The sequence below is a fragment of the Hippopotamus amphibius genome, chromosome 16 (assembly GCF_030028045.1).
Source record: "Hippopotamus amphibius kiboko isolate mHipAmp2 chromosome 16, mHipAmp2.hap2, whole genome shotgun sequence".
Taxonomy (NCBI): domain Eukaryota; kingdom Metazoa; phylum Chordata; class Mammalia; order Artiodactyla; family Hippopotamidae; genus Hippopotamus; species Hippopotamus amphibius.
The window spans coordinates 23,890,099-23,915,635 of NC_080201.1; the positions used below are offsets into that span (position 1 = coordinate 23,890,099).

General features: G+C 38.5%; 1 protein-coding gene across 6 annotated transcripts in view; it reads left to right on the forward strand.

Annotated features, from left to right (window-relative positions):
- Positions 1–25,537, forward strand: part of CDH8 (cadherin 8) — a 350,610-nt gene that overhangs the window by 206,132 nt on the left and 118,941 nt on the right. For all 6 annotated transcript variants that reach the window (XM_057711556.1, XM_057711553.1, XM_057711555.1 and 3 more), the window contains 2 exons: positions 1,544–1,731; positions 5,084–5,337. In XM_057711556.1, the coding sequence (XP_057567539.1) occupies positions 1,544–1,731; positions 5,084–5,337 (442 nt within the window). The remainder of the gene's footprint in view (positions 1–1,543; positions 1,732–5,083; positions 5,338–25,537) is intronic.

Sequence of the window (25,537 nt, forward strand, 5' to 3'; positions counted from 1 at the left end):
ATGATGATTTTCAGTGCCTACCTTACGGCAAAACTGTTTGGAAAACATTTTTGTTTCCTGGTCCCATAATATTATGATTTTAAGAGGCATTTTAATTTCATCATTAAATAAAAGTGTGTTATTGCTAGAAGAAAACCTTGCCCACATTCTGAAGTAATCTTGTTATATTGGGTAAAATGAGCCTTAGCTTATCCAAGGGACTTAGTGATTGAGTTCAAACTAGAATTAGGTAATGTTCTCCAGATTTAATTTTTCCTTTTGGATTTATGGTTCATTGAATGTTTATTTTCCCTTGTTCTTGTTGCAGTGGGACTACAACTTCCTACTTGTCTGGCTTTGGGTTCCCCAGAAACAGGCACTGAGACAAGGATTTGATTATAAGTAGTTTATCTTGGAGGTGATCCCAAGAAACACCAGTAGGAAAGTGAGGATGTGAATGAGAGGAGGCTAGAAAGCCAATATCAGGCCAGTGACCACTGGGGGTGACTGGACCATCGTCCCACTGGGGAAATCCCGGAGCACAGTAAATAAACGAAAGAAAAGAATTAGCTTAAGATTATCCTGCCAGAGAAGGGGAGGAGCCTGGAATTTTATATACTAAGTTGTGTGGCCTTTGAGGGCTGCTTCTCTGGGGGTATTAATTTTCGGATACTTCTAGACTGACAGGCAGTGGGCAAAATGGGTTCTGAAGGCCAGAGGGAACCCGCAGGCAAAGAAATGCAGGAGTTGGCCATTGGCTGTAGGGCAATTGTGACTGAAGAGGTCATGGCCAAGGGTTACAGTGTTGGGGTACCAGCAACTTCCCCTACACCAGTGAAAGTGTGTGACACCAATACAATAGCCAAAGTGATCTGAATAAAAATGGGACTAATATCACTAATTAGATATGTTTTCCTGCCCCCATAGGAGAAGGCACATACACTGTAATTGTATTTTGCCTAGAGAGTTTCGAAGGTAGGATTTCTGGTCTTCAGAGCCAGGAGGACTTTAGTAACAAGAGAAGTGTTTCATGTGTCTGAACAGCTTGCTGCAGGGCACAGCAGAAGCTTGGTAATTGGATTTTATCAAAAATGGTCTACAAGTCTGTAAATATAAAGGTAACTTCACAAGTGACTTTCAGTGTGTTACACATTGCATCTATCTGTGCTGAAATTAGCTTAATATTTTATGTTGGGCAACAATGAATATCCCCAAGGGCAGCCAATGTGATTATACAGCAAATTGGAAAGAACATTCACATAGACTCGCTAATATCCTGAAATAGCTCTGTTCCAAATATGTACTTGGTAAACATATGGTTGAATAAGTCCCATAACTCAGAAGAGTTTCAAAGAGAGATTGCTGCTTCTTCTGGAAACTATTTGTCTCTGACTGATTTAAAAGACTGTACGTTCCACAGTGGAAAGGATGTTTTTGTCTTTCCCATCACTCTATTGGTAGCATCTGTACGGAAGTACCGAGAACAAAGGAGGTGCCCACTACATGTTTGCTACGTGAGTGAATGGGATATGTGCAGTGCTCAGTGTTTCTCCTCTTTCCTAAGGTCTGTATCATTTCTCAGTACCAGAAGATGTGGTTCTTGGCACTGCAATAGGAAGGGTGAAGGCCAATGATCAGGATATTGGTGAAAATGCACAGTCATCATATGACATCATTGATGGAGATGGAACAGCACTCTTTGAAATCACTTCTGATGCCCAGGCCCAGGATGGCATCATAAGACTGAGAAAGGTAAGCTCAGGAAGTGCTTCATTCTCCATGTTCAAAACAGCTCTTTGAAACTTGAATGTTGAAGATGGTGGGGGTTGGAAGGACTTCCCAACATAGTCTTAGAGCTGAAGGAGGTTTGCCTACTTTAGCTACGGAAAAGTAAGAGTACTTTTTGCGTATCTTAGCTCTTCATCCTACTCCCCACCCCCCACACACACCACGCAGCATGCGGGATCGTAGTTCCCCGACCAGGGATCGAACCTGTGCCCCTACAGTGGAACCACTGGACCACCAGGGAATTCCTCTTGGTCCTACTTTATGTTTCAGTTAAAGCTCAGTAAACAGTGACCAAGGTGGTGCTAGACTCCCATCTCACCCATCATTTCCCTCCTGTCTGTGCCTCAGTGTTTTTCCATGAGCTGTACGAACTTTCTCAGTTCTCGTCCAGAGCATCCAGCTACATAGGAGAGTCAGCGCTCTGAAGGCAACCTTCAGGCAATGAGAGACAAAGATTGGTGGGCAGTTTCCAGTCTTTGAGGAAATTACTTTGAGGCAGATGGTTATGGTTCCTTAGAGGATTTTCAGTGAGAAGAATCTTCATTAGCCCACAGAGGTGGCAAGTTCAATGGCTTTCCATCCTTTCCTATAGAACTCTTCCCATTTCTGCCCTCCTGCTTCCTAGGACATCTCTGCAAAATGCATTCAAGGTTCCTAAGTCTTCATTGCAGGCTCTGATTTTAGGAAAGCTCAAAGACAGAGTAGTCAGCTTCAGTTATTTTGGCTGGTTCTGGCACTGGAAGGACAGGGCCCACCCTACTGTTGTTAGATACTCCTACCCGTGATCAAAATGCCCAAGCCTTGTGGTCAGTGAAGTTCAGCTTTGCTTTATTCCTGGGTGTGGGGCTACCACTGGAGAAAGAAACATCTCCATAAAGAGTACAAAGAATAGATGGCAATCCGTGACTGCTTTCGCTCATGACCATTTGTGTGCATGTGTGGTAAATCTGAAAAATTGTGTATTTTCCATATTTGTTTCTCATCATGACAACTACAGTCATTACAAAATGCGTAGAACACAACAGAGTATTTTACAGACATGGGCATTTTGCAAAGAAAAATACCCTTTTATCCTCATCATGAGCATTTTGTTCAACATTGTTCTTCGTATGTGTGTCATGAAGTAGTACAAATTAATTTTAAAATAGGTTTGCCGATTCATGAATCAGAAGATAGACTATAGGTCGCACTGTTGGGAGCCAATAATTTTGTGCTCTGTCTTGATCATCGTTGCAGTGACATGCTCCGGGCTTACTATCTGACTCTCCCTGTCATGTTACACAAGGAATCTGCTTCCGATGGTCACCCTCTTAAAATCCCCCTTTGGGGAGGTATTGACAGTGAGAACCTGGAATTTTCTGGATATTCTTCAATATGCAACATCAATTTTCAAAGTCAATTCTGAGAAAAAATGGCTGCATCTATTTTAACTCTGCTGAGTAACACTCCCTTGAAACCTGGATGGGGCTCAGTATTGAGAGTTGCAGAGTATTTAAAAACTCATATTGGAAATGGAGTAGAGAATAATTATGCTTGAGTCGATTATTGAATAACCCAGAGCCACATTTGCCTTGGCTAATGATTCCTAATGTCATTTTTATTGTTATTATGAACTTCTCTTCTTTGTTACCATAAGGTGCTTTTATAAACTGAAGCAGTTAGCCGTTTGCTGTATTCTTATTCACGATTATGCATAAACTTTGAAGCATATACTACATATCTTGAAACCAAGAAACACATGTATTTTACTCTGGAGAACAATGTGTAGGGAGTCATTTTCCCACAATGCATGGACCCTCTTTTTTGTCTGATAAAATTCCAGGGACACCAGGATGTGTTTGTGTGCGTTATCATTATATTGGGCTAAGAATTAAACAGAATGTAATCTGTTACATTTAACAGCGTTTGTAAAGAATTTGAAATTACAGAATTGTTACAGTAGGGGTTATAGGCAAATTGTGAAAATGCTGACGTTGAATTGCCTACTCATGGGTACATGTGCTTAGTAATTTCAGAATAGACGGGACTGAGTATCTGCCTTGTTTATTAGGAAATATTTCAAAAAAAATTCCAAGTCCCATTAGGACGAAATTCAAATATAAAAATCAGCAGAAAATTTTGAAATAAGAATATATATTTAAGCTTGTGCAGGAGTTCTGAAGGGGTTCACTAATGCCAGCTTGTGTTCCAGCTTCTTAGTTTTTAAAAATTTGCATTGCAGATGTAAAGTTCAATTTCTTATAAGAAATTGCAATGCAAACCTAAATTGTCTCTTTGAACCTTGACAGAAGTACCTCCTTGGCATCTGAAGTATTATGTGCTGCCGAGAAAATTGGACTGTGAGGGTTCTAACGCAGGTGGGCTTCTGGTTGCTTAAGGGGCTCGTGTTCTTTTATCAACCTCTATTTACCTAGGTCATTAAGCTAAGTCTCTGGGGCTTTTAAGGAAGGAGGTATTAATAGGTCAGAAATATTTTCAGTAATGGTGCACTACCGTAATTTCAAATTGCTTTTAAGTGGTTGGTAGAATCACAGCCAGACCTAATTATCTATCTATCTATCTATCTATCTATCTATCTATCTATCTATCTATCATCTATGTATCTATCCTGCTCTACCCCTTCCTTCTTCAAAATATAAAAACAGGTAGATGTGTATTTCCTTATACGCCCACCTGCTTCACAGCATAAAACTCATATAACAGAGACCTCCTAAGAATGCCCTAAAAAATAATAAGCCTCATTTTAGGCACATGATCAGCAAAGCAGTGATGCTCTGGAAGTGAAATAGGAAAGCACTCTTTGTTGGGATTAGTGCTAAATTATGCTTTATAATGTCTCCGTGGACTTACACAATGATTATTTCTAGTTGTTTACATTTCACACGCTGTTGCAGAAATGATAAAATATTCTTCCCAGATAGAGATTGTGTTCGATGCTGCCTTATCTCCGACCAGCAGAGGCCCGATTAACTGGCTGAGTGGTATGCAGGTCATGCCATCACTAGTAAAATTTTATTATGACTCTGAAGTGAAATGTTGATAGCACAATTCATGACTGTGAATATTTTGTGAATTCCCAGTGAAATGAGCAAAACAAAACAGTAGGAGATTAGATTCCCTGAGCTTGTATAATAAACAGATATCAATAAATGCCTGTAAAATTTACAGGTTGGATCTGGGGGAATGGAGAGGGATCCCATTCAGGCCCACAAATGGGCTTAAATGCACATAACGACCACCCGTCAGCGTTACACTCATTTGTTCTTGCTGCTGTGGTCCTTAGTGAGGAACGTTCATCTTTGTCATGTCTTAACAGCCTCTGGATTTCGAGACCAAAAAATCCTATACGCTGAAGGTAGAGGCAGCCAATGTCCACACTGACCCGCGTTTCAGCAGCAGGGGGCCTTTTAAAGACACCGCGACGGTCAAAATCGTCGTGGAAGATGCAGACGAGCCTCCCGTCTTCTCTTCACCGACTTACCTCCTCGAGGTTCATGAAAATGCTGCTCTCAACTCCGTGATTGGGCAAGTGACGGCTCGTGACCCCGACATCACGTCCAGCCCTATAAGGTATTTCTCTTTTAAAAAGCAAAACTGGCTACAACGTGTGACAGGCGAATCAGTGCAAAATGTAATTACGTATGCAGACCATGTGGCTGCCTTTGAGACAGGGCTCACATGACCAAGGAATTTTGGTCAGCATGTACTGCGTTTATGTGTGTGTGTGTGTGTGTGTGTGTGTGTTACACACACACGTGCCCACACACCTGTGCAGAGCTGCATACAATGCGAGCCGGGAATATCAAAATGAAGAAAACTATGAAGCTTTCAGAGAGCTCAATGAATACGCCAGATTGCATATATTTTGCAGTGCATTGGAGTGGATCTTTTACATTATATTGTTTTTGCTTGTTTGTGCATGTATTTTTTTCTAGCATCAGAAAAGTGTTGCTGTTTTTTTTTTTTCTTTCTCCTTTGACAGTTACAGTGGATTATAGATAAGAATTTAGAGGCGTGAGATCACTGTCTCAACACATTAAGAGTCCCCTATCTTATTTCTGTTTGGTGTTCGGCTTTGAAATTATCTTTTTATCACTTTATGGGCATTTCTGATAGGTCAGCATATCTGGATCGGTGCCTTTTAGACAAAGTCTTTCTCTGCCATTTCAAAAATACCTTTTGTTTATATTTTCCCTGCTCAAAATTTTTCCCAGGATGAGAAACATAATCCTTTATTAAAGTTTTTCTTCCTTCTACAGAAATGAGGCTCAGTTCTGGGTGTTTTTGTTGTTGAACTGTGTGCCTTTTCTCTTTTGCCAGTCACCCAAATGACAGTACAGATGTGCAAGCTAAATAGCTTTCTTCCGAAAGAACACTGAAAATCTATAACTTGTCCACTGGTCCCCAAGGGTGAAGTGTTGGTTAATGATGTGTTTGAGTGTGGATTTCAAATATTGTCTTAGAAATGTTTGTTGAAAAAAAGAAAGAGAGAAAACTAGATGGAAGAATACAGTTTTAAAGAATTGTCCAGTTAATTTATGAGTTAGATGTCAGCTTATATTCCAGGTCATTCAGTTTCTAAGTTACAGGGACCTGGGGCAGATATCTTTCTAATTACTTTACTCAGGGAAACTCTAGACAAGTGAGCTTTCTGAAAGCTTTAACTATTCACTTCCTTTTATGTCTTAGACTCCCAAAACTCCCCAGGGTGCTGAAACTATGAGGCTGGAGGTAAAACCTAGCAGAATAATCAGTGCCCCCAAATAATTTGAGTTTGGGCAAAAATAGAATTCTTTTCAGGTCCAGAAAAGTTGTTTTTAATAAAAGTCGTTACTAAATTAAGGACAATAGAATGTATCTCATAAGGGTATTAAAAAATACATTTTTCAAAAGAACTCAACCCCTAAGAAGGTACAAATCTACCTGGGGATTTGAGGAATGGTCAGTTGCCCATTCTGTGTTCAAAAGGAACTCAGCAAACTGTAGACACACAGAATATCCCCTATTTGGTTAAGAGAATCGTATCTATCAAAGGGACAAGTATTGAATACAAGGGCAGGAAGTATCCAGAAAAATAAATTTACACGGGCATCCATTTTCTGACTAAATAGTGAAGGTGTGAAAATGGCTTTATATTAAAATTCTAATATAAATAAAGGCAGTGGTACCTGTTGAATGAATGAAGCTGCCCCGTTTTCCATTGTCACTCCATTTCTTCTGAAGGAACACAGAACAGAGCAATTGCCACCGTCTTCACATCTTCAGGCATAAGAGAAAATATGAAGAAAGTGAACAAGATTAGTCTAACTGAGGGACCAGCCACAGGGCCAGTTTAGCACTTGATTTGTTGAGATTTCTACTCTTGTCAGCAAAGAACCCGTAGCGGGCCAGGAGCATGTCAAGCTGAGGACCCTCAGGGAAAGTGGAGGTTCAGATATCAGGGCAGGGGACTTCCCTGGTGGTGCAGCGGTAAAGAATCCGCCTGCCAATGTAGGGGACACGGGTTCAATCCCTGGTCCAGGAAGATCCCACATGCCGTGGAGCAGCTAAGCCTACAAGCCACAACTACTGAAGCCCATGCACCTAGAGCCCGTGCTCTCAACAAGAGGAGCCACCACACTGAGAAGCCTGTGCACCACAATGAAGAGTAGCCCCCGCTCGCTGCTACAGGAGAAAGCCCCTATGCAGCAACAAAGACCCAATGCAGACAATAAATAAAGTAAATAAATAAATTTATTTATTAAAAAAAAGGTATCATGGCAATAGCATGTAAACCACAGACGTGGAATCCTTAGTACCAGTGGGAGCAGACTTCCTGTGCGGAAACACATTCTTCATCAGCTGGAGATGAAGTTTGAGGAACTTTAAATACTAGATGATGCTAACCTCAGATTGGTTAGAAATGAGTAAAAATTCAGGATTATAGCTCCCCACATGTTTTTGGACATTTTATAGTCTATTCATTGACTAATGTAAAAATGGAGATTTACCGATAATCATTCCAGTTCACAGGGAATCGAGTGGTGATTATCATAGCAGTTGATTGTTATCGTTCTTGCTAGTGTTATTTTTTATTATTGTCACTGGCATAAAAGGCAGGGGTAGAAGAAGCTTGAGGCTGCTTAGCAACAACTGTCCAACTTGGAAGCATCTTCTTTCCCTGCAAACTAAATGGGGTTTGGGGTTGTGTTACCAGGAAGAGATGGGCAGATAAAGTACCATTTGATGACACGGACATATCTATAGTTCTGATAGATGTCAGACAAGTGCTAGTTCCTTGGCATATATGCTCTCAGCCAGAGAAGGGGTGATAGTTGTTTCGAATCATTTACAACAGGGTTTTGATGCATTATTCAGAATATGAGCCCCACGCTGTCCTGCGTAGAGGCGGACTGGCTCCGTGGGGTAAGAATGTAAGAATCACCAGCTGCATTTTTCCATATCTGTTCTCCATTTTTGCACTTGTCCCTCCCCCACCCCGGTCCTCCAATGGGGTTATGGAGAGCAGCTTTCCTCCTTCTATGCACAATTGGTTAATTTGTGTAGAAAATTAAATTTCCTGACTAGCCAGAGCAGTGCACAGTTCCTTATAAGTCTAGCAGACAGATTTAGAGCCATTTAACCTTTTTAAACAGAACTAGAGGACACAGACATTCAGGGAATTGCCAAGTAACAAATAGCAAAGCATGATTGTCTCTTTAGGACTGTTGTATTTTATATGCTAACAAGAATGTATCCGTCCTGTAGGGGAATGTTTACTTTGCCATCCAGCAAGAAACAGGCATTTATTGTGGCATCTGCCATGTTAAAACATGCAGTCATTAATTGGTTGGTCAACTTCCTCTAAGACTCAGCTTCTTTTTGAGAGCACATTGTGAAGCTGAAAATATCATGTATTTTAAAATTCTTATAACTAAACCTATATCTATGTCTATAAACATATCTGTATCTATATCTATGTCTGTATAATCCCACCAGGGCAGACAGTGACATAGAGGCAAAATTCATGGTCTTACCATCTCCCTTCCAGGACTATTAATTAAGCATGTGCTGCTTTCTTCAATAACATATGCCTCTCAGTAATATAGAATACAGTTGTGTAAATTATTTAAAAGATGCCATATCTTGAAACTACAGCAGAATACGTTTCAAATCCTGTCTCTCCTACTTCCCACTCAGACAGCTGGTCTCTGGAATTGTCTGAGACTCAGCTTCCTCATCTGCATTTTGAGATAATATCATCTTCCTCAGGAGGGTATGGAGATAATTAAATTATTAAAATAAGTGGAGCTATTAACACTAGCAACTAATAAACCTACCATAAATTTCATATCTTAAGTGCAAATTAAAAACCTACTACTCATTTTAACAGAGATTCTTCTACTAAAGGTTGCTGACTGTGCAGAATTACCTGATTTTTTTTTTTTTAACAGTTACATGCTAACTAGTGTAATTAACATCATTGAGTCTAATTTGCCCTTGCTACTGTGGTGGGTATTGTTAGTAGTGAGAGCTTAATATGTGGCAGGGATGTGCTAAATGGAGTCAGTCCATTCCCTAACACCTTTATGAGATAATATGTATACTCATTTAACAGATGAGGAAACCAAGGATAAAAAGACTAACTTGCACCTTGTCACACAAATAGTCAAGAATGGAACTGTGAAACACACCTTTTTTTATTATTACTATTCTGATAATGCAGTGCCTCCTTTCTGTCCCTTTGTCACACTCCCTTTCTTTCCCTGTGATCTCTGTGACTCAAATTGTGTCCCTACATACTGCGATGGCTTAGCAGGACCAATTTTTTTTCCCTCAAAATCTTCTTTTATGTGTTTCTTTTTAACTATATAATTTTCAGGTGTACAGCATTATAGTTCAACATCTGCATATACTATAGAGAGATCACCACCACCAGTCTAGTCACCATCCATCACCATACAGCAGACCCCCTTCATCTATTTCACCACCTCCCCAACCCTCTTTCCTTCTTGGTAGCCCCTAATCTGTTCTCTGTGTTTATGAGTTTGTGTTTTCTTTTGTTTGTTAGTTTGTTTTGTTTTAGATGACACATATGAGTAAAATCATGCAGTATTTGTCTTTCTCTGTCTGACGTATTTCACTAAGCATAATACTTTCAGGGAATATCCATGTTTTCACAAATGGCATAATTTCATTCTTTTTTATGACTGAGTAGTATTCCATTGTGTGTGCGTGTGTGTGTGTGTGTGTGTGTGTGTGTGACATCTTCTTTATCCATTCATCCACAGATGGACACTTAGGTTGTTTCCATGTCTTGGCTATAATAAACAAGGCTGCACTGAATTAGCAGGACCAATTTAATTGAAATAATAAACGATTCATTCTGTAAATGACCTCATTCTAACCAGGATGCATACCAAGAAAAGAAGCGAATGCCAGGTCTGTGGAGTAGTATTAAGTCTTGGTGGAGTGTTCCTTGCTCATCAGTCTGGCCCCTTTGTATGGGTTTGTTACTATTTCTGGGCCCCTTTGTATGGGTTTGTTACTATTTGCTATGAAGCAGATTGTAACCAGGGAGGTAAAGGGAGAAACAACCCCTATTGTTATTTGGTGAATCAGACATTGTGCTATGGTTTCTATAGATATTAAGTATCATTTCACTTAAATTCTCACAAAAGACACCTGTGAAGTAGTCAATGTGATTCCAGTTTTATGGAGAAGGAAACTGAGGTACTAAAAATATATTTGCTGTGCATGTTGATAAAGCAGGGGGTGTGGAGCCAGGGTTTAAAACCAAATTTCTTCTCTCCATTGACTACTATGTCTGCATGTTTTGCTAGTTCTGGCATTTTTTTTATGAGGTGTAGAAGAGTGAAAGCTAATGTTTACTGAGTCCATACTTTGTGATAGACACTCTGAAATGGTGTTAGAGGCAGCAAATTATTTATGCTGAAGGTAAAAGTTCCTAGCACAGAGTAGGTATTAAATAGAGCTCAGTGCTTTCATGTAAACCTGCTACAGCTCATTTTTTCCTCTCAATAAATTCATGTCAAGTGTGTATTGATGTCACTGTGGCGTTGAGATGGCATGTGGCTGTTTTTTTTTTTTTTTTTTTTTTTAGATAGTTGCTTCCTATTTTTTTTAAAGCATTTCCTGTGAGTAAGACTACATGAGCTGCTTAAATTAAAAGTGGGAATGATGCCATTCAGCAGGCAAAGTAGGTTGACACATGACCGTGGTGGCCACAGTGCTCTGTTGTCCTAATTCCTCTCTTGAATATAAGTGCCCACTCAACACAAGACACTGCTTTTTTCTTCCTACTTGTATTCTGGCATTTTTACAATTCACCTCAGTTACCAGGCTTGCTGTTAATGAGCTCTTTTTCTGAAAACACTTCTTATAGTCCTGATGTCCAATGATGCTACAGTGAAAATATTTCCTACTGTAGAGAACCTGGCAATTGTTTGGTGAATAAACTGTGTATCGATTGATTCTCTCCTCAATCTTGCAATAACTCCCAAGAAGAAACCTTGTCTCTTTTGTTGTTGTTGTTTTTAATTGCCATAAGAACACTTTACATGCGATCTACCCTTTTAACAGATTTTTTAAGTGTACAGCACAGTAGTGTTAACTACAGGCACAATGTTGTCCAGCACAGCCCTAAAACTGATTTATCTTGCATAACTGAAACTTTATAACCATTGATTAGCAACTTCTCATTCCTCCCTTCTCCCAGCCCCCAGCAACCACCATTCTATGCTTCCATGACTGACTATTTTAGATACTGCATGTAAGCGGAATTATAATATCCTTCTGTGACTGGTTTCTCAGCCTAATGTCCTCCAGGTTCATCTATGTTGCCGCACATTACAGAATTTTCTTCTTTTTAAGGCTGAGTGATACTTCATTCTGTCTGTATACCACATTTTCTTTATCCATTTATCTGTTGGTGGACATTTAGGTTGTTTCTGCATCTTGGCTATCGTGAATAGTGCTACAGTGAACATGGGAGTGCTAATATGATTTCAATTATTTTGAATAAATGCCCAGAAGTGAGATTGCTGAATCATATGGTAGTCATATTTTAATTTTTTAAGGAACTTTCATACTGTTTTCCATAACTGCTGCACCACCTTGCATTCCTACCAACAATGTGCAAGGGTCTAGTAGAAGAACTACGTCTTTGTAAAGCAATTAAAACTTGGTCATTTGGTTCCTGCACACTCTTAGCCAGTTAAAATTTGATTGTCTCCCAATTCAAAAGTACCAGCTTTTCCAAGTCACTTTTCAAAAAAACTCACTGTACTGCTCATTCAGCTAACAATGATTAATATTAATAATAATAATTAATTAAAATTAATTGATTCATTTAGTCACGTGGTCATCCATCCATTCACCTTACTATATATATATAGTGTTTATGTTATATATACCATATATGGTATGGTACATATTATATATTTATATCTATAATCTATATCTATATATCTATTGTTTCTCATGGTTTCCCCAGGAATTTCTATAAAAACAGAGCCTCTGCCCTCACGGACCTTGTTCTATAATAAAGAGGCTGGTTAAATAGCCATGTTAAATTCAAGTCCTTCACATTTATCTAACTAATTTTTAATGCTATCTGAAAATGATAAAAAAAAACAAACACTAGATTATGGAACTTCAGGGTCACATAGAGGAAGAGGTTTCCTAGTTTCCTAAGGAATTGCAATGGAAGCAACCACAGATATCCAATGATGCTAAAGTGGAAATATCTCACACTCTAGAGAGCCTAGTATTAATTTGGAGGGTGGACTGTGTGTATATAATTTTTTCTCATTTTTTATTCCCTCCCTCCCTCCTCTGTCTTTCCCTCTCACTATAAAGAGAAGCTTTGGGTAGAAAAAGTCTCCTTTTTCACCTTAAAGGAATAATAAATAATATGTGATGCAGGGACTTTAGAACTCTGGGACTAGCAGAACTCAGATAATATTATTTATTAAAGCAGTTAGAGCAACCAGTAGAGCAATTAGAGGCAAAAAGCTGAAAACTTGTAGATGGAATTTTTGATACTCGAAGTGCATGGGAGAAAATGTTAAAATGGTTTCTTTAGGCATAATAACAAAAGCTAGAATGAAATTAAACAGTGAGAAAGAAACAGTTGGAATTCAGTGAAATATAATAACTGATTCATAACTAAGGGGTTTATTTTATTATTAGTGGCTCTAAATAGCGTCTTCACTTGCAGTTGGCTCAAAATTGTATCTCTCTATAAATTTGCCGTACAGAGGCTGCAAACCAATGTGTAGCAAAATATTTTTTGTAATATAAAAGTGAATTTGTACCTGTTAAATTTGAAAAATAGATATACACTGCCTTCCTCCAAGAGCAGCATCTCCCTAACTGTGCTCTAAGGAACATCACTGGGACTAAAGACAGCACGGCCAGATCAATTTGAACTCAGGTTTCTTTGCACTAGGATTTCATACATAAGTTAATTGGCTCAGGTGCTTTGCACTCTTTAAGAAGGAGAGAGTTAATCTTTGAACTTTCTGTAATTTTGCAGAGAATCCGAAGCATTTAATGTAAAGGACGACACTCAGGCTTCTGTGCTGGTCTGTGCTCTAGAATCTAATGCATCAAGCATTGCAGAGCATTGCAAATATCCTAACATTTATTCCTATTTGTGTACTATAATATATATCTTTATGTTACTATATAAGCTTGCCCCCTTTTCCTTTCCATAGAGCTGACTTGTGGGACGATCCATGACTAGTGAATACTTTAAATCTATTGCACAAAGCCGGGAGTCAGCAAACTATAGCCTGTGTGCCAAATCTGGCCTCCCGTGTTCTTCAGGAGAAGAATTTATTTTTTAAAATAAATTTATTTATTTATTTATTTATTTATTTATTGGCTGCATTGGGTCTTCGTTGCTGTGCGGGCTTTCTCTAGTTGCAGCGAGCAGGGACTACTCTTCATTGTGGTGTCTGGGCTTCTCATTGCGATGGCTTCTCTTGTTGTGGAGCACGGGCTCTAGGTGTGTGGGCTTCAGTAGTTATGGCACATGGGCTCAATAGTTGTGGCTCACGGGCTCTAGAGCGCAGGCTCGGTAGCTGTGGCTCATGTGCTTAGTTCCTCCGCGGCATGTGGGACCCCTGAGAGTGTGCACTTATGTTAAGCCTGCCAGAAAAATCTGGCTTCATTTAGCATATCTTTTGGGACAATCACCATAACTACCATACAGACTGTGAAAGGACATCCTAAAAAAGACTGACATGCTTGCTCTCTTGGAATGGGGAGTGTATTTGTTTCTTGCATGAGTTTCTTATAATGCTCTATTTTTCTCCCTATCCCATTCTCCAGACCTCAGTGATGACTACAGTACAGTGGGTTTTAGAATTGAGACTGGTGATTACCTTAGCCAAACTCTGGTCTCTGCATTTCAGTGCCTTGGCAAAATCTCTGACGCCAGCAGCATTTCTCTATCTGGAAGCATGAAGTGACATGAAATAGAATTTCACTTGGTATAGGCTTGCTGGAGTATGCTCAACGAACTCTAACATGGATTCTCCAATACAAGAGTAGACATTTAACGAGTAATACTGGAAATATTTTGTGGACCTTTAGTCGTGCCTATTTAGTGTTTTACTACAGTCTCCTTCACATATATCTTATTTACACTGTATTACATGAACTCTACAAATTACCCGTATTCTTATCCCCATTAAACACATGGGATGCGGGTTGTTTTCTCTGGATGTGGATGCAGGTTGAAGTACAAGCTGTTTGTCAGAGAGGAGCACTTCTGACTGGATGGGGCCAGAAGCAGGCAGGCTCGGGGAGCAGCAGAACTGCAGTGCAGTCCCAGCAGAGCCTTCACCCAACCCAGTGGGATGAGTATTGATCATCAGAGGAGTCCTGTGTCCTGCCAGAGTGGTAGGGCCTTTATCCCTCTGCTGGCTTAATCTCCAAGTAACTTGTGGAGACGACACTTTCTGCAAATGAGGCAAATTCTAAGGAGCTGATATCTCGAGGGTCTCGCCTGACTGCTCCTTCTACAGCTCTGGCGTCCGTCCTTAAAAGTACACCTGAGTGAAGTAAGTCAGAAAAAGAAGGACAAATATTGTATGCTAACTCACATATACGGAATCTAAAAATGGGACTGATGAACTCAGTGACAAGAACAAGGATGCAGATGCAGAGAATGGACTGGAGAACTCGAGATATGGGAGGGGGCGGGGGGTGAAGGGGAAACTGAGACGAAGCAAGAGAGTAGCACAGACATATATATACTACCAACTGTAAAATAGTCAGTGGGAAGTTGTTGTATAAGAAAGGGAGTCCAACTCGAGGATGGAAGATGCCTTAGAGGACTGGGGCGGGGAGGGTGGGGGGGACGTGAGGGGGGGAGTCAAGGAAGGGAGGGAATACGGGGATATGTGTATAAAAACAGATGATTGAACCTGGTGTACCCCCCCCCAAAAAAAAAAAAAAAAGTACACCTGCCCCGTATATCTCCACGTCCGTGATGGATAAGTGCACGGAACCTCTTTCCTGGTGGAGTAATTTGACTAAGTTCACGCTGCTAATCATCTAGCTCCAAAGCCAGATGTTACCTCCACCCTACAGTGTCTTCTCTTAGGCAAATATATGTTTGTTCTACACTTTGAGATGCAAACGCTAAAGCAGCAAATTAACTTTGTTGAAATGTTACCAGTATGGTATGGTAAAGCTGACTAATACTAATCAAAAATTATCCAACTGCATGCATCGATAAACTATTTTCAAACAAGTGATCTAGGGTAGTAAAAATAGCATAAGAAGCTTGAAAGAGGAAAAATGGGAAGGGCTGATCTGGGGTTTAAAAAGTTTTTATTGTTTGTTTGTTTTTTTTTCTGATTAGTGAAGTCTCTGTTCCCTCTAGGGAGCAAGACTTAATGTTTTATTCTGAGAGAAACAAAGCTGCTTGTATAGGCTGAGCAGTGTTATCTAGCACTATTATACTCATAAGGCAAAATAAATCCCCTGCTTTGCATCCCAACAAAGAGAGATTGACACTCTTATCTGATATTCAAATATTTATGGGAGTCATTTCAACCAAGCCTTTATTTTTCCTTATATTTCTACGTTCTGATTTGACACAATGTATTATACAACCTTGCTTTGATAAAGGACAATCAGATTTGACTTAGTGTTGCAGAGGAAAACATAATATTGCATATTTAAGAGAACGTGTTAAAAATGGAGAAATGCCATTTCCATCCATCTATCAAATGTTTATTAGCTCTCTCCTGTGTGTTTGAAGTCAGTTTGCTGGGGAGTGGAATAGGCTTAGTTGAAGTGCCTACAAATGGACCACAGGATACAAATCAAGTTTGGGTTGGTTAACTGAGGTATGTAGCTTCACGGTAAATGAGAATAGGTTTATGGAAGTCCTTAAGAAGGGTCATAGTTATGAATGATATATTTAATGGTGCGAAGTACAGCAAAATATCTAAATGTTCTTTAAAATCAAGGATTGGAAACCGGACAGAACAGATATGGAAACGGAGCAGGGCCTACAGCGTGGTTAAGTTGCAGCGTGCACGGTAGGGTCTGTTCACTGGCAAAAGAGGAAGCATGTCTTCAATCACCTTTATTAAACATCAAGTACACGGTATTGGGCTTTGCACTTGCATGGACATACAAGACTAGATTAGACCATGTGGGCAGGCATTGTGTTTAGGGATGAGTATTTTTGGTAAATACTTTTGTCCCCCTAGGAAGATTACATCTGGTTGAATACTGGAATGGTGTGCTTGTGTTATTTCTGTTGTGATAGGCAAGTAAACTATTTCAATATAAATGCATTTCCAGTTCTTAAGAGTGAACAGGTCACATCTTTTTTTTTTTTTAATTTTTATTGCAGTATAGTTGCTTTACAATGTTGTGTTAGTTTCTAGTGTACAGCAAAGTGAATCAGCTATATGTGTACATATATCCCCTCTTTTTTGGATTCCTTCCCATTTAGGTCACCACAGAGCACTGAGTTCCCTGTGCTATACAGTAGGTTCTCATTAGTTATTTTATACATAGTATCAATGGTGTATATATGGCAATCCCAATCTCCCAGTTCATCCCTCACCCCCCTCGGTATCCATATGTTTGTTCTCTACGTCTGTGGCTCTATTTCTGCTTTGTAGATAAGATTGTCTATACCGATTTTTTCAGATTCCACATATATGTGTTAATATACGATATTTGTTTTCCTCTTTCTGACTTACTTTACTCTGTATGACGGTCTCTAGGTCCATCCAGACCACATCTTGTTTACCTCTTAATTCCCAGCACTTACCACATGTCTTCAGTACTTACTGCACCTGAATGTCCAATCAAAATTTCTAAGTGTATATAAATTTATGACACTTTCAAAAAACCTGCTTCGATATAGTTGTGCACTACTCTTTTATTATTTCTTGGGTGTGCATGTTTTCCACATTTATTTTTCCGTATACTAATTGGTTTGGACAAAAACTGGGCAAATATATCATCAAATACCATCATTCTGATAGCTCTTCAGCCTTGACTAAGAGTTTATTAAGTGTCAGATACTATGGTCAGGATATTATACTTATTACCTTACTAACTGTATGGCTGGGGAAAAATGTATATTCATTTTACAACTACAAACACTGAGAGTCATGGCAATTTATGTGGGCTACACAAGTAATTTAAAGGGAGGATTAACTAAGAAATTATGAGGGTGAGTCAAAAATTATCCACACTCTGGCTGTAGAATTTATAGAAGTTTTAACATAACTGGAGTGCAGATAATTTTTGACACCTTTGTAATATACAGGGCTTAGCAGAGAGGCTGAAAATCAGGAAGGCCACAAAACATTAAATATATTATTAAGTCTTAATTCTGCATATGGTCCTATGGTCCATACTGGTACACAATGATGTGTTTCTCTGTTTCACACCATCTCTGTTTTATTGTCCATGTAACATTCATCAACTTTGAATATCCTTATACAGAAGAGTGATTATTAGCATGATTGACAGCCCCCAAAAGATATCTAAGGCAGTTAAAAGATACTCTTCATGCTAGATTTCCCCTGACATCCCTAGGTCATTGTGAGCCTACAGAGACTGATGGGAGTTGGCTGGGATTTCTGTGACCTGAGGGTGAACAGTGAGGCTCAAGGTCACCATGGGTGTAAAAGAGTTTATCCTCATAAGTCCTAATCTCCCAAACCCAAACTGAACATTTTCTCTGTGCATTTCTTCCTGCTGAGAATGCTCTCCCTACATATTCTACCTGGAAAAATACTACTCGTTCTTTCTGTCCCCAAACAGATGCTGCCTCCTTTTGGTGTCATCTCTAACCACCCTCCCATTCCCAGGCACATGTGGGTACCCTTACTCACTGCAGTGTAAGCATTACTTTATTACAGAGCTTGCTACTTTTCATTGTAACTAGTGAGAAAGTCACAGCCAGTGTGTCTGAAAGAGGAGGATTTGTTCAAGAATTTAGCATCGTATTTGACCAAAAGAAGCAGTCACTAAACCTTTATTGAAATTAAATAAAAATTAAAATTTTACATTTAATCTCTTAAATGTAAAACGGTGTTCAATTTTTTCATATTTTTACCATCATATCGTATTTAGAGATCTGTTATGAATGATTATTTTGATGACTCACGGAGAAAATTAGAATTTCTCCAAAGATATTATGTAAATATTAAAGAATTAATCATGAATCAAATTTTATCTAGGACTCACTGTAAAAAAAATCTATTTTAGGTTTTATGGCTGCAGAAATTTACACATGAGATTCTGGCTTAATGATGTTATCTTTTCAAGACATGAGTGGAACAAACTATAAAACAAAACACATACTCAGAAAATGGGATGTTATTTGAACCAACAAATTTGGAATCTGAGATTTCTACATATGACCCTAAATAAATGAAAGTATCTGAGGATGACTGTGGTGGGTGAATCTGCTTCATCCTTTGGTTGAAAACAGAAAGTGGAAATATTACAACATTATGGCTCTCTCCACATGGACACCAAACAGCAGACTCTTTCAAGTATTTTGTTATTATTGTTTAAAAATACCTAGATATTTGGCAGAGTATCTTCTACAAATATTGATAAATACGTGGTGTAAAGCCACTTTTAAAAAGCAAAAGGAAATTTACAGTGCATTATCTAATTTGGGATTTACCTTAAGCTTCAAAAGAAGGCAATCTTATTGTTCTCATTTTTCAGATGAAGAAACTAAAGATGGATGTATAAAGTGGCCTAGCACAGAACATAGGAATAAAAGGATCTTTCTCTTGAAAACTCATCAGGTGTCTCACAAATATTGTATTAGAAAGGGTATACTCCAGAACAACTTTTTAAAAAGAAACGTTATCTTTGTCTCCTTATTAAGATAATCACAAAAAAATAAATAATAAATAAATAAATAAAATAAAATTTTCCCTATAGGAGAAAAAAAAAAAAAAGATAATCACTGTAGCTTCTTGTGTACACTCCAGACTTTAATCTGCTCCCTGTCCATGTGGCACTGAAGTCATTGGGAATGAAACAGAAAACTTCTTGATATTGGGAGCTTGGTTCTGAAAATCCTTAAAATGTTCTTGATATTGTCACGCTCTGATGTTCTTTTTGTTTTTTAAGCTCTTTATTGGACTGTAATTGCTTTACACTGTTGTGCCAGTTTCTGCTGTACAGCAAAGTGAGTCAGCTGTATTTATACATGTATCCCCTATCCCCTCCCTCCCATGACTCCTTCGCACCCTCCCTATCCCATCCCTCCATCCCTCTAAGTCATCACCCATCGAGTTGATCTCCCTTTGTTTTACAGCAACTTCCCACTAGCCATCTATTTTACATTTGGTAGTGCATATACATCAGTGCTACTCTCTCACTTTGTCCCAGCTTCCCTTTGCCCCTGCCCCCCCGCCCCGGCCCATGTCCTCAAGTCCGTTCTCTACATTTGCATCTTTATTCTTGCCCTGTCACTGGGTTCATCAGTATCATTTTTTTAGATTCCATATATATGCATTAGCATACAGTATTTGTTTTTCTCTTTCTGGCTTACTTCACTCTGTATGACAGACTATAGGTCCATCCACCTCACTACAAATAACTCAATTTCATTCCTTTTTATGGCTGAGTAATATTCCATTCTATATATGTTCCACATCTTCTTTATCCATTCATCTGTTGAGGGGCATTTTGGGTTGCTTCCATGTCCTGGCGATTGTAAATAGTGCTGCACTGAACATTGTGGTACATGTTTCTTTTTGGATTATGGTTTTCTCTGGGTATATGCCCAGGAGTGGGATTACTGGATCATATGGTAGTTCTATTTTTAGTTTTTTAAGGAACCTCCAAACTGTTTTCCATAGTGGCTGTACCAATTTACATTCCCACCAACAGTGCAGGAAAGTTCCCTTTTCTCCACACCCTCTCCAGCATTTATTGTTTCTGGATTTTTTGATGCTGGCCATTCTGACCGATGTGAGGTGATACCTCAAGGTGGCTTTAACTTGCATTTCTCTAATGATTAGTGATGTTGAGCATCTCTTCATATGTTTGTTAGCCATCTGCATGTCTTCTTTCGATAAATGTCTCTTTAGGTCTTCTGCCCATTTTTGGATTGGATTATTTGCTTTTTTGATATTGAGCTGCATGAGCTGCTTTTATGTTTTGGAGATTAATCCTTTGTCCGTTGCTTTGTTGGCAAGTATTTTCTCCCCTTCTGAGGGTTGTCTTCTTGTCTTGTTTATGGTTTCTTTCGCTGTGCAAAAGCTTTTAAGTTTCATCAGGTCCACTCTGATGTTCTTTACTGCAAACAAGAAACAGTAATGCAGCAGGGACAGGGGGTCTCTGTGAGTATGTAATGTTGGGGTGAGACTGGGAAGAGGGAGTAGGAGATGCTTTAAATGAATGAATGAATGTATATGTATAATATTTGTATGTTGACAATAAAATTTGTCTTACACACACACACACACACACACACACGAGATGGGGTTTTGTGCCAAATGTTTATATGAAATGTAAATAGTTGGGCTGTGTTAATTAAGTAAACATATGACTCAGGTAAAAGTTGTAATTTAGTATAAACTGTAGAAGCAATGCAGAAAGGGTGCTATTTTCCAACACAATAATATCCAGTTGTCCATTTTGACCTAATCTCAACCACTGCACCAGCGATATATTCTTATATTAACTTATGACCTCTGCAAACTACTCTTGATTGAGTGAACTGGTGACAAAATTTGTGTTCATGGTCAGAGTGCAGTAGGTTAAATTAGATCTTCAAACAAAGTGCTAAGCATCTAGGTAGGAATTTCTTTGCATCCGTAGCCTTGACTTCACAAAGTAAAATGATGAAGGCTTTAGCATTTATTTCTAAGACATACCAGGATTAGAGGAACATTAGCATTGAAACAAACCAGGACATTTGCTGGAATAAAATGGAAAAGTTTAAATAGGGCATCTGTGAATGTTGGTTCTCAAGGGTGATGCAGTTTCTAAAACATATCCATTGTTTTAGACTATGAATGTCTATTTCCAAAACTTCTGTCACGAGAATTGATGTTAAGGTGACCCAAGGAGCCCATTTTCTTGCATACCACTGTTAATAAGAAATTTCTTTTATTGTGGCAGGAAGATGACTCTCCAAAATATATTCTACTGTTTTCGAACGAGGTCTTTTGTCTAACACATCTTAACTAAATCTGCAAAGGAATAGCAAACCCAGTGGATGTGTATTTTTTAAGAAATTAGAATGGAGATTTCAGTACTGGAGATACAAATCCTATGACTTTTAAGATATAAATTAGAAGGCGTTGAACTTTTCAGTAGGTATAGTAGGAAGCAAAATCTTTCTTTCTTCTCTTTTCCTCTTTTCTTATCCCATCTACTCCTTTTTCTCATTTTCTTTAGTGCCCATCATGTTTCCCACATAATAGCGATCCATGCTCAATAAATGTTTGTACATCTGTCCAATAATGAGTCACTGAGTAATGGCAGTGCAAAATTCCAACCAATGTGATGCTATGATATATAAATCAAACAATCTCTTCCTGTCTTTAAAGAGCAAAAGTCCAGCAAATGTTTAACCGTAGAGTAATAGGGGGGACAGCCTTAAGGAACAGCAGATTGGTGAACTCGGATTGGTGAAGGTTCAGAAGGCTCCTTGTGGATGAGTGGTGAGCCAGGAAACCCAGTATAGACTCTCATCTCTTCAACGTGGAGTCTATGTTCTATGAAGATATTCATGGTAGCAGATGTTTTGAAAAGGATGATGATGGGTAAAGACAAAGAATACAAAGAGTTTTAGAGTATTTTTATAATGTCACTTGGAAAACTACTAAAGGATGTGAATGGTCGTTTTTATTTATATCTTTATATTCCTAGTGATTCATTTTCACAGTCATTCTGGGCTTGAAGAATTGATTATTAATTAACTGATTAATTTATTGTATCTGAGCCATGTATCAACTCATTTACTGCAAAGAACCACTCTGTGAATTAGATCCTTTCTCCTATTTTTAGAGGACCCTATGAGATTATGAATAGTTACTTTGTTTCAGTGAGGCCCCACAGGTGAGATTCCATGGAAGGTTTTCCTGTTTCCTCAACTGTTTCTTCCACTTTATCTGCTGCTATTCAGGTAGACACTGGGAATCCCAGAAAATAGAGGGACTTCGTGTCTAATTCTGGGACATCTATGCAAAATCATGACATCCAGAGAACGTGCGTGGTACACTGGATTCTAAAATTTATTACTTCTGGTTTGCTATTTCTAACCCACTCTGGTTTTCGCTGAAATGACTCTCTGTTGCTTGGCTCAAGGGAAGCGCCTATATCCGAGTCCTGTAATTGAATATTACCCTTTACTTCTGGTGATGCAGCTGTTATCACACAGTAGAATGAGTAGGAGAGAGGGGAGGCATTGAGATAGTGGAATGGGTGGTGGCAGCTTCAAGGACCAGAGGAAAGCAAGCCGAATCTTTGCAGCTAGCAATGGAATGGCATAGCTATTGCTGGGGAGCAAGCATCTTCTGAGAACATTCCTAAAAATGGCATGTGGGGTGCAGTTTTTAAAAATGCGGATGATCTTTAATTATGTAATTCATTTCAAACTTAGGTAAAAATGTAACTAAGTTTAACAAACACTCATGTAATATTCAACATGAATACACACGTGAACGTTTCCGATAATGCTTTGAACGTGGAAGGGTCAGTTCATGGGACATAGATTTTGCTCAGAAAATTTGGTGGAAAAATGAACACTAAATGGTGCTAGAGGTGCAGGTATGAGCCTCCCTACATGCTCCTTCTCCTCAGCTTTATTGTATCGCTTAAAGTAACATCTTCTATGTATTTGCTTCTGCTGATGTGAGAACTCAGATGAACTTGTTTAGGGACAGAGAAGCAAGGAGTAAAAGGAATGCTGGTTTAGACCTGAAGAGGGGCCTGGGAATCATCAGTAGAAACCTATTGTCTCCAGATAAGTAATGACAGCATTAAAGATTTTCACCAGAGAGTTATTGAGCACTTATTATGTGCCAGGCACTGCAATAAGTGCTTTATAGGTATTACCTCGTTTAAATCTAACAAAGCATAGTATAATTCCCATTTTACAGATTAGGTAACAAAAGCACAGAGAGATTAATGACATGACTGAACCACATCTGTGTAAAAGTGATTTTTTTAAATTAATTCATTCAAGAAACCAAGGAGAGAAGGATGCAAAAAGAAAAAGTCATCTAGCACTGTGCTTAGTATATGTTTGGTGCTTAATGCATGCTTATAGACTGAGTTAAATCTGGATTTTTAAGCTGTTTAGCAATTCTTGGCAGCCTTTACCATAAAGTCTACTAGCAATAAAATGTGTGAAATGTCTACAAAGGGAGCAAGAGGCTTCTTGAAATACTTGAGGTAGACTTTCAGCTGAATTTTAAACTGTCATTTTTCCCCCATCAAGTTTCTCCCATTGTGTAATCTTGTAATATTATGACATTCTTACCTCTGATCTTACTAAAGGGCTGTATTTATAGCCTATTTTATAAATTCTTATGACTCACTCCATAAAGTCTGTCATGAACTGGATCTTTAAAAAATGAGAAAAATATCCCTGCCTCTGTTAGAGTTATGGGAGTTAAATAACACCCAAATGTTTTTCCAGGTTTACGCTATTTATAAACCATGAAGAAAGGGGCCTTCTCCACCACCTTCCAAGTAGGGGAGTTTATAAAGTTTCATTTAATGGGACATGATGGTTACCTACTAAGTACCAGAGACCGATTTATGCTTTTTCATCTTCAATACCAGACCTTGGATCTGAGTACTTCAATATTTGGCCAGTGAAGAAACTGAGGCCTCAATGAATTTTCCCAGAGACAGCAATGTATAAATAATAGAGGCATAATTTATTCCAAATTTGAGGTCTGCATGATACAGTTTTAAATAAGGGATTAAACAAACAGCATTTTTTTCTTAATTCCAACTTCCAAAACCCTGCCATTGTTCCCAGTGCTTCTTCTAGGCCAGAAGTTCTAGGCACTTACTGGACAGCAATCAAGTAGCCATGGAGTGTGTTTCAGATTTGGCATTCATGAGTATCAGTGATTAGACTGATTCACATTTACTGTGGCCTCTGGGAAACTGGTAGATGCATGAATGTGTGAGATATCAGCAGTGAGCTCATAAAATTACTAGAACCCAGCAATGCCTGCAAAGTTTATTTATGAATATGATGTAGATAGCGATAATTAATCCTCTGGACATTTCTTAGCTTTTTTAAGAGACAGAGTGTTCATGATATCTGGAGCAAAACTCATGTATGTTCAGTTATTTTACAGTTAAACTTGGAACCTTATTGGTCTAATCAACAATCATTATTCCCCAGGAAAATGGCTTTTGGTCTTTTTTTCTGTAACACAACAGATTCAGATGTTCTGCAATGAACACTTACTTCCTCAGATCAAGATTATTTAGCAAGCACTGTTAACTCAGATATGCCTCTGGCTTCTTAAATCCTTTCTGAATTTCTCTAATCATCCTTAGGGTTAGGCATGGGGTTGGTTTGTGAATTCCTGCTGTATAGATGCAAGTCAGTGTCTTAATTTTCTTTACAGCTAAGTCTTTACTAAACCAGGAGTTATAATTTCATGCTACATGTTTTTATCAAGGAATTTAGCAATAAACTATTATCAATGAAATTAAGTACTTTTTGATATATTCCAAAATGTTTAATGGTGATTGTGTTTGGTGGGGAGGATTTACAGGAATGCCTTTTTTCTTGGTATTGGCATTGGCATCTGGTATAAGGGACATAAATATCATTTCTCATGAAAAATAGCTAAAAGGAGAAAGGAGTTATCCATATCCCTATGTGTCTATGTATCTGTCATCTATCTATCCACCCATTTATCCATCCTTCTTTATAGGTAGATATAGATACAAATAAGTAGATATGCATAAATAAGTAGATGTACATAAAATGCATCTATGTGTTTGCAATGAAACCCACTAAAATATTAACAGTACAAACCTACAGACAGAAAACCATGGGAAATTTATTTTTTCTCATTTTCTTATAGTAACATAGTCTTATTCTTAACAAGAGAATAAATGTCCATAAAAACATGTGAAAAAAAGAAAATACGCTCAGCTCCAAATAGCCATGGACCGTGTTTCATATTTAGCGTTAATGCGTACCAATAAATAGAGAGATTTCACGTGTACTTCTTGGGAGGTCACCTCAAACATTAAGGTTTTC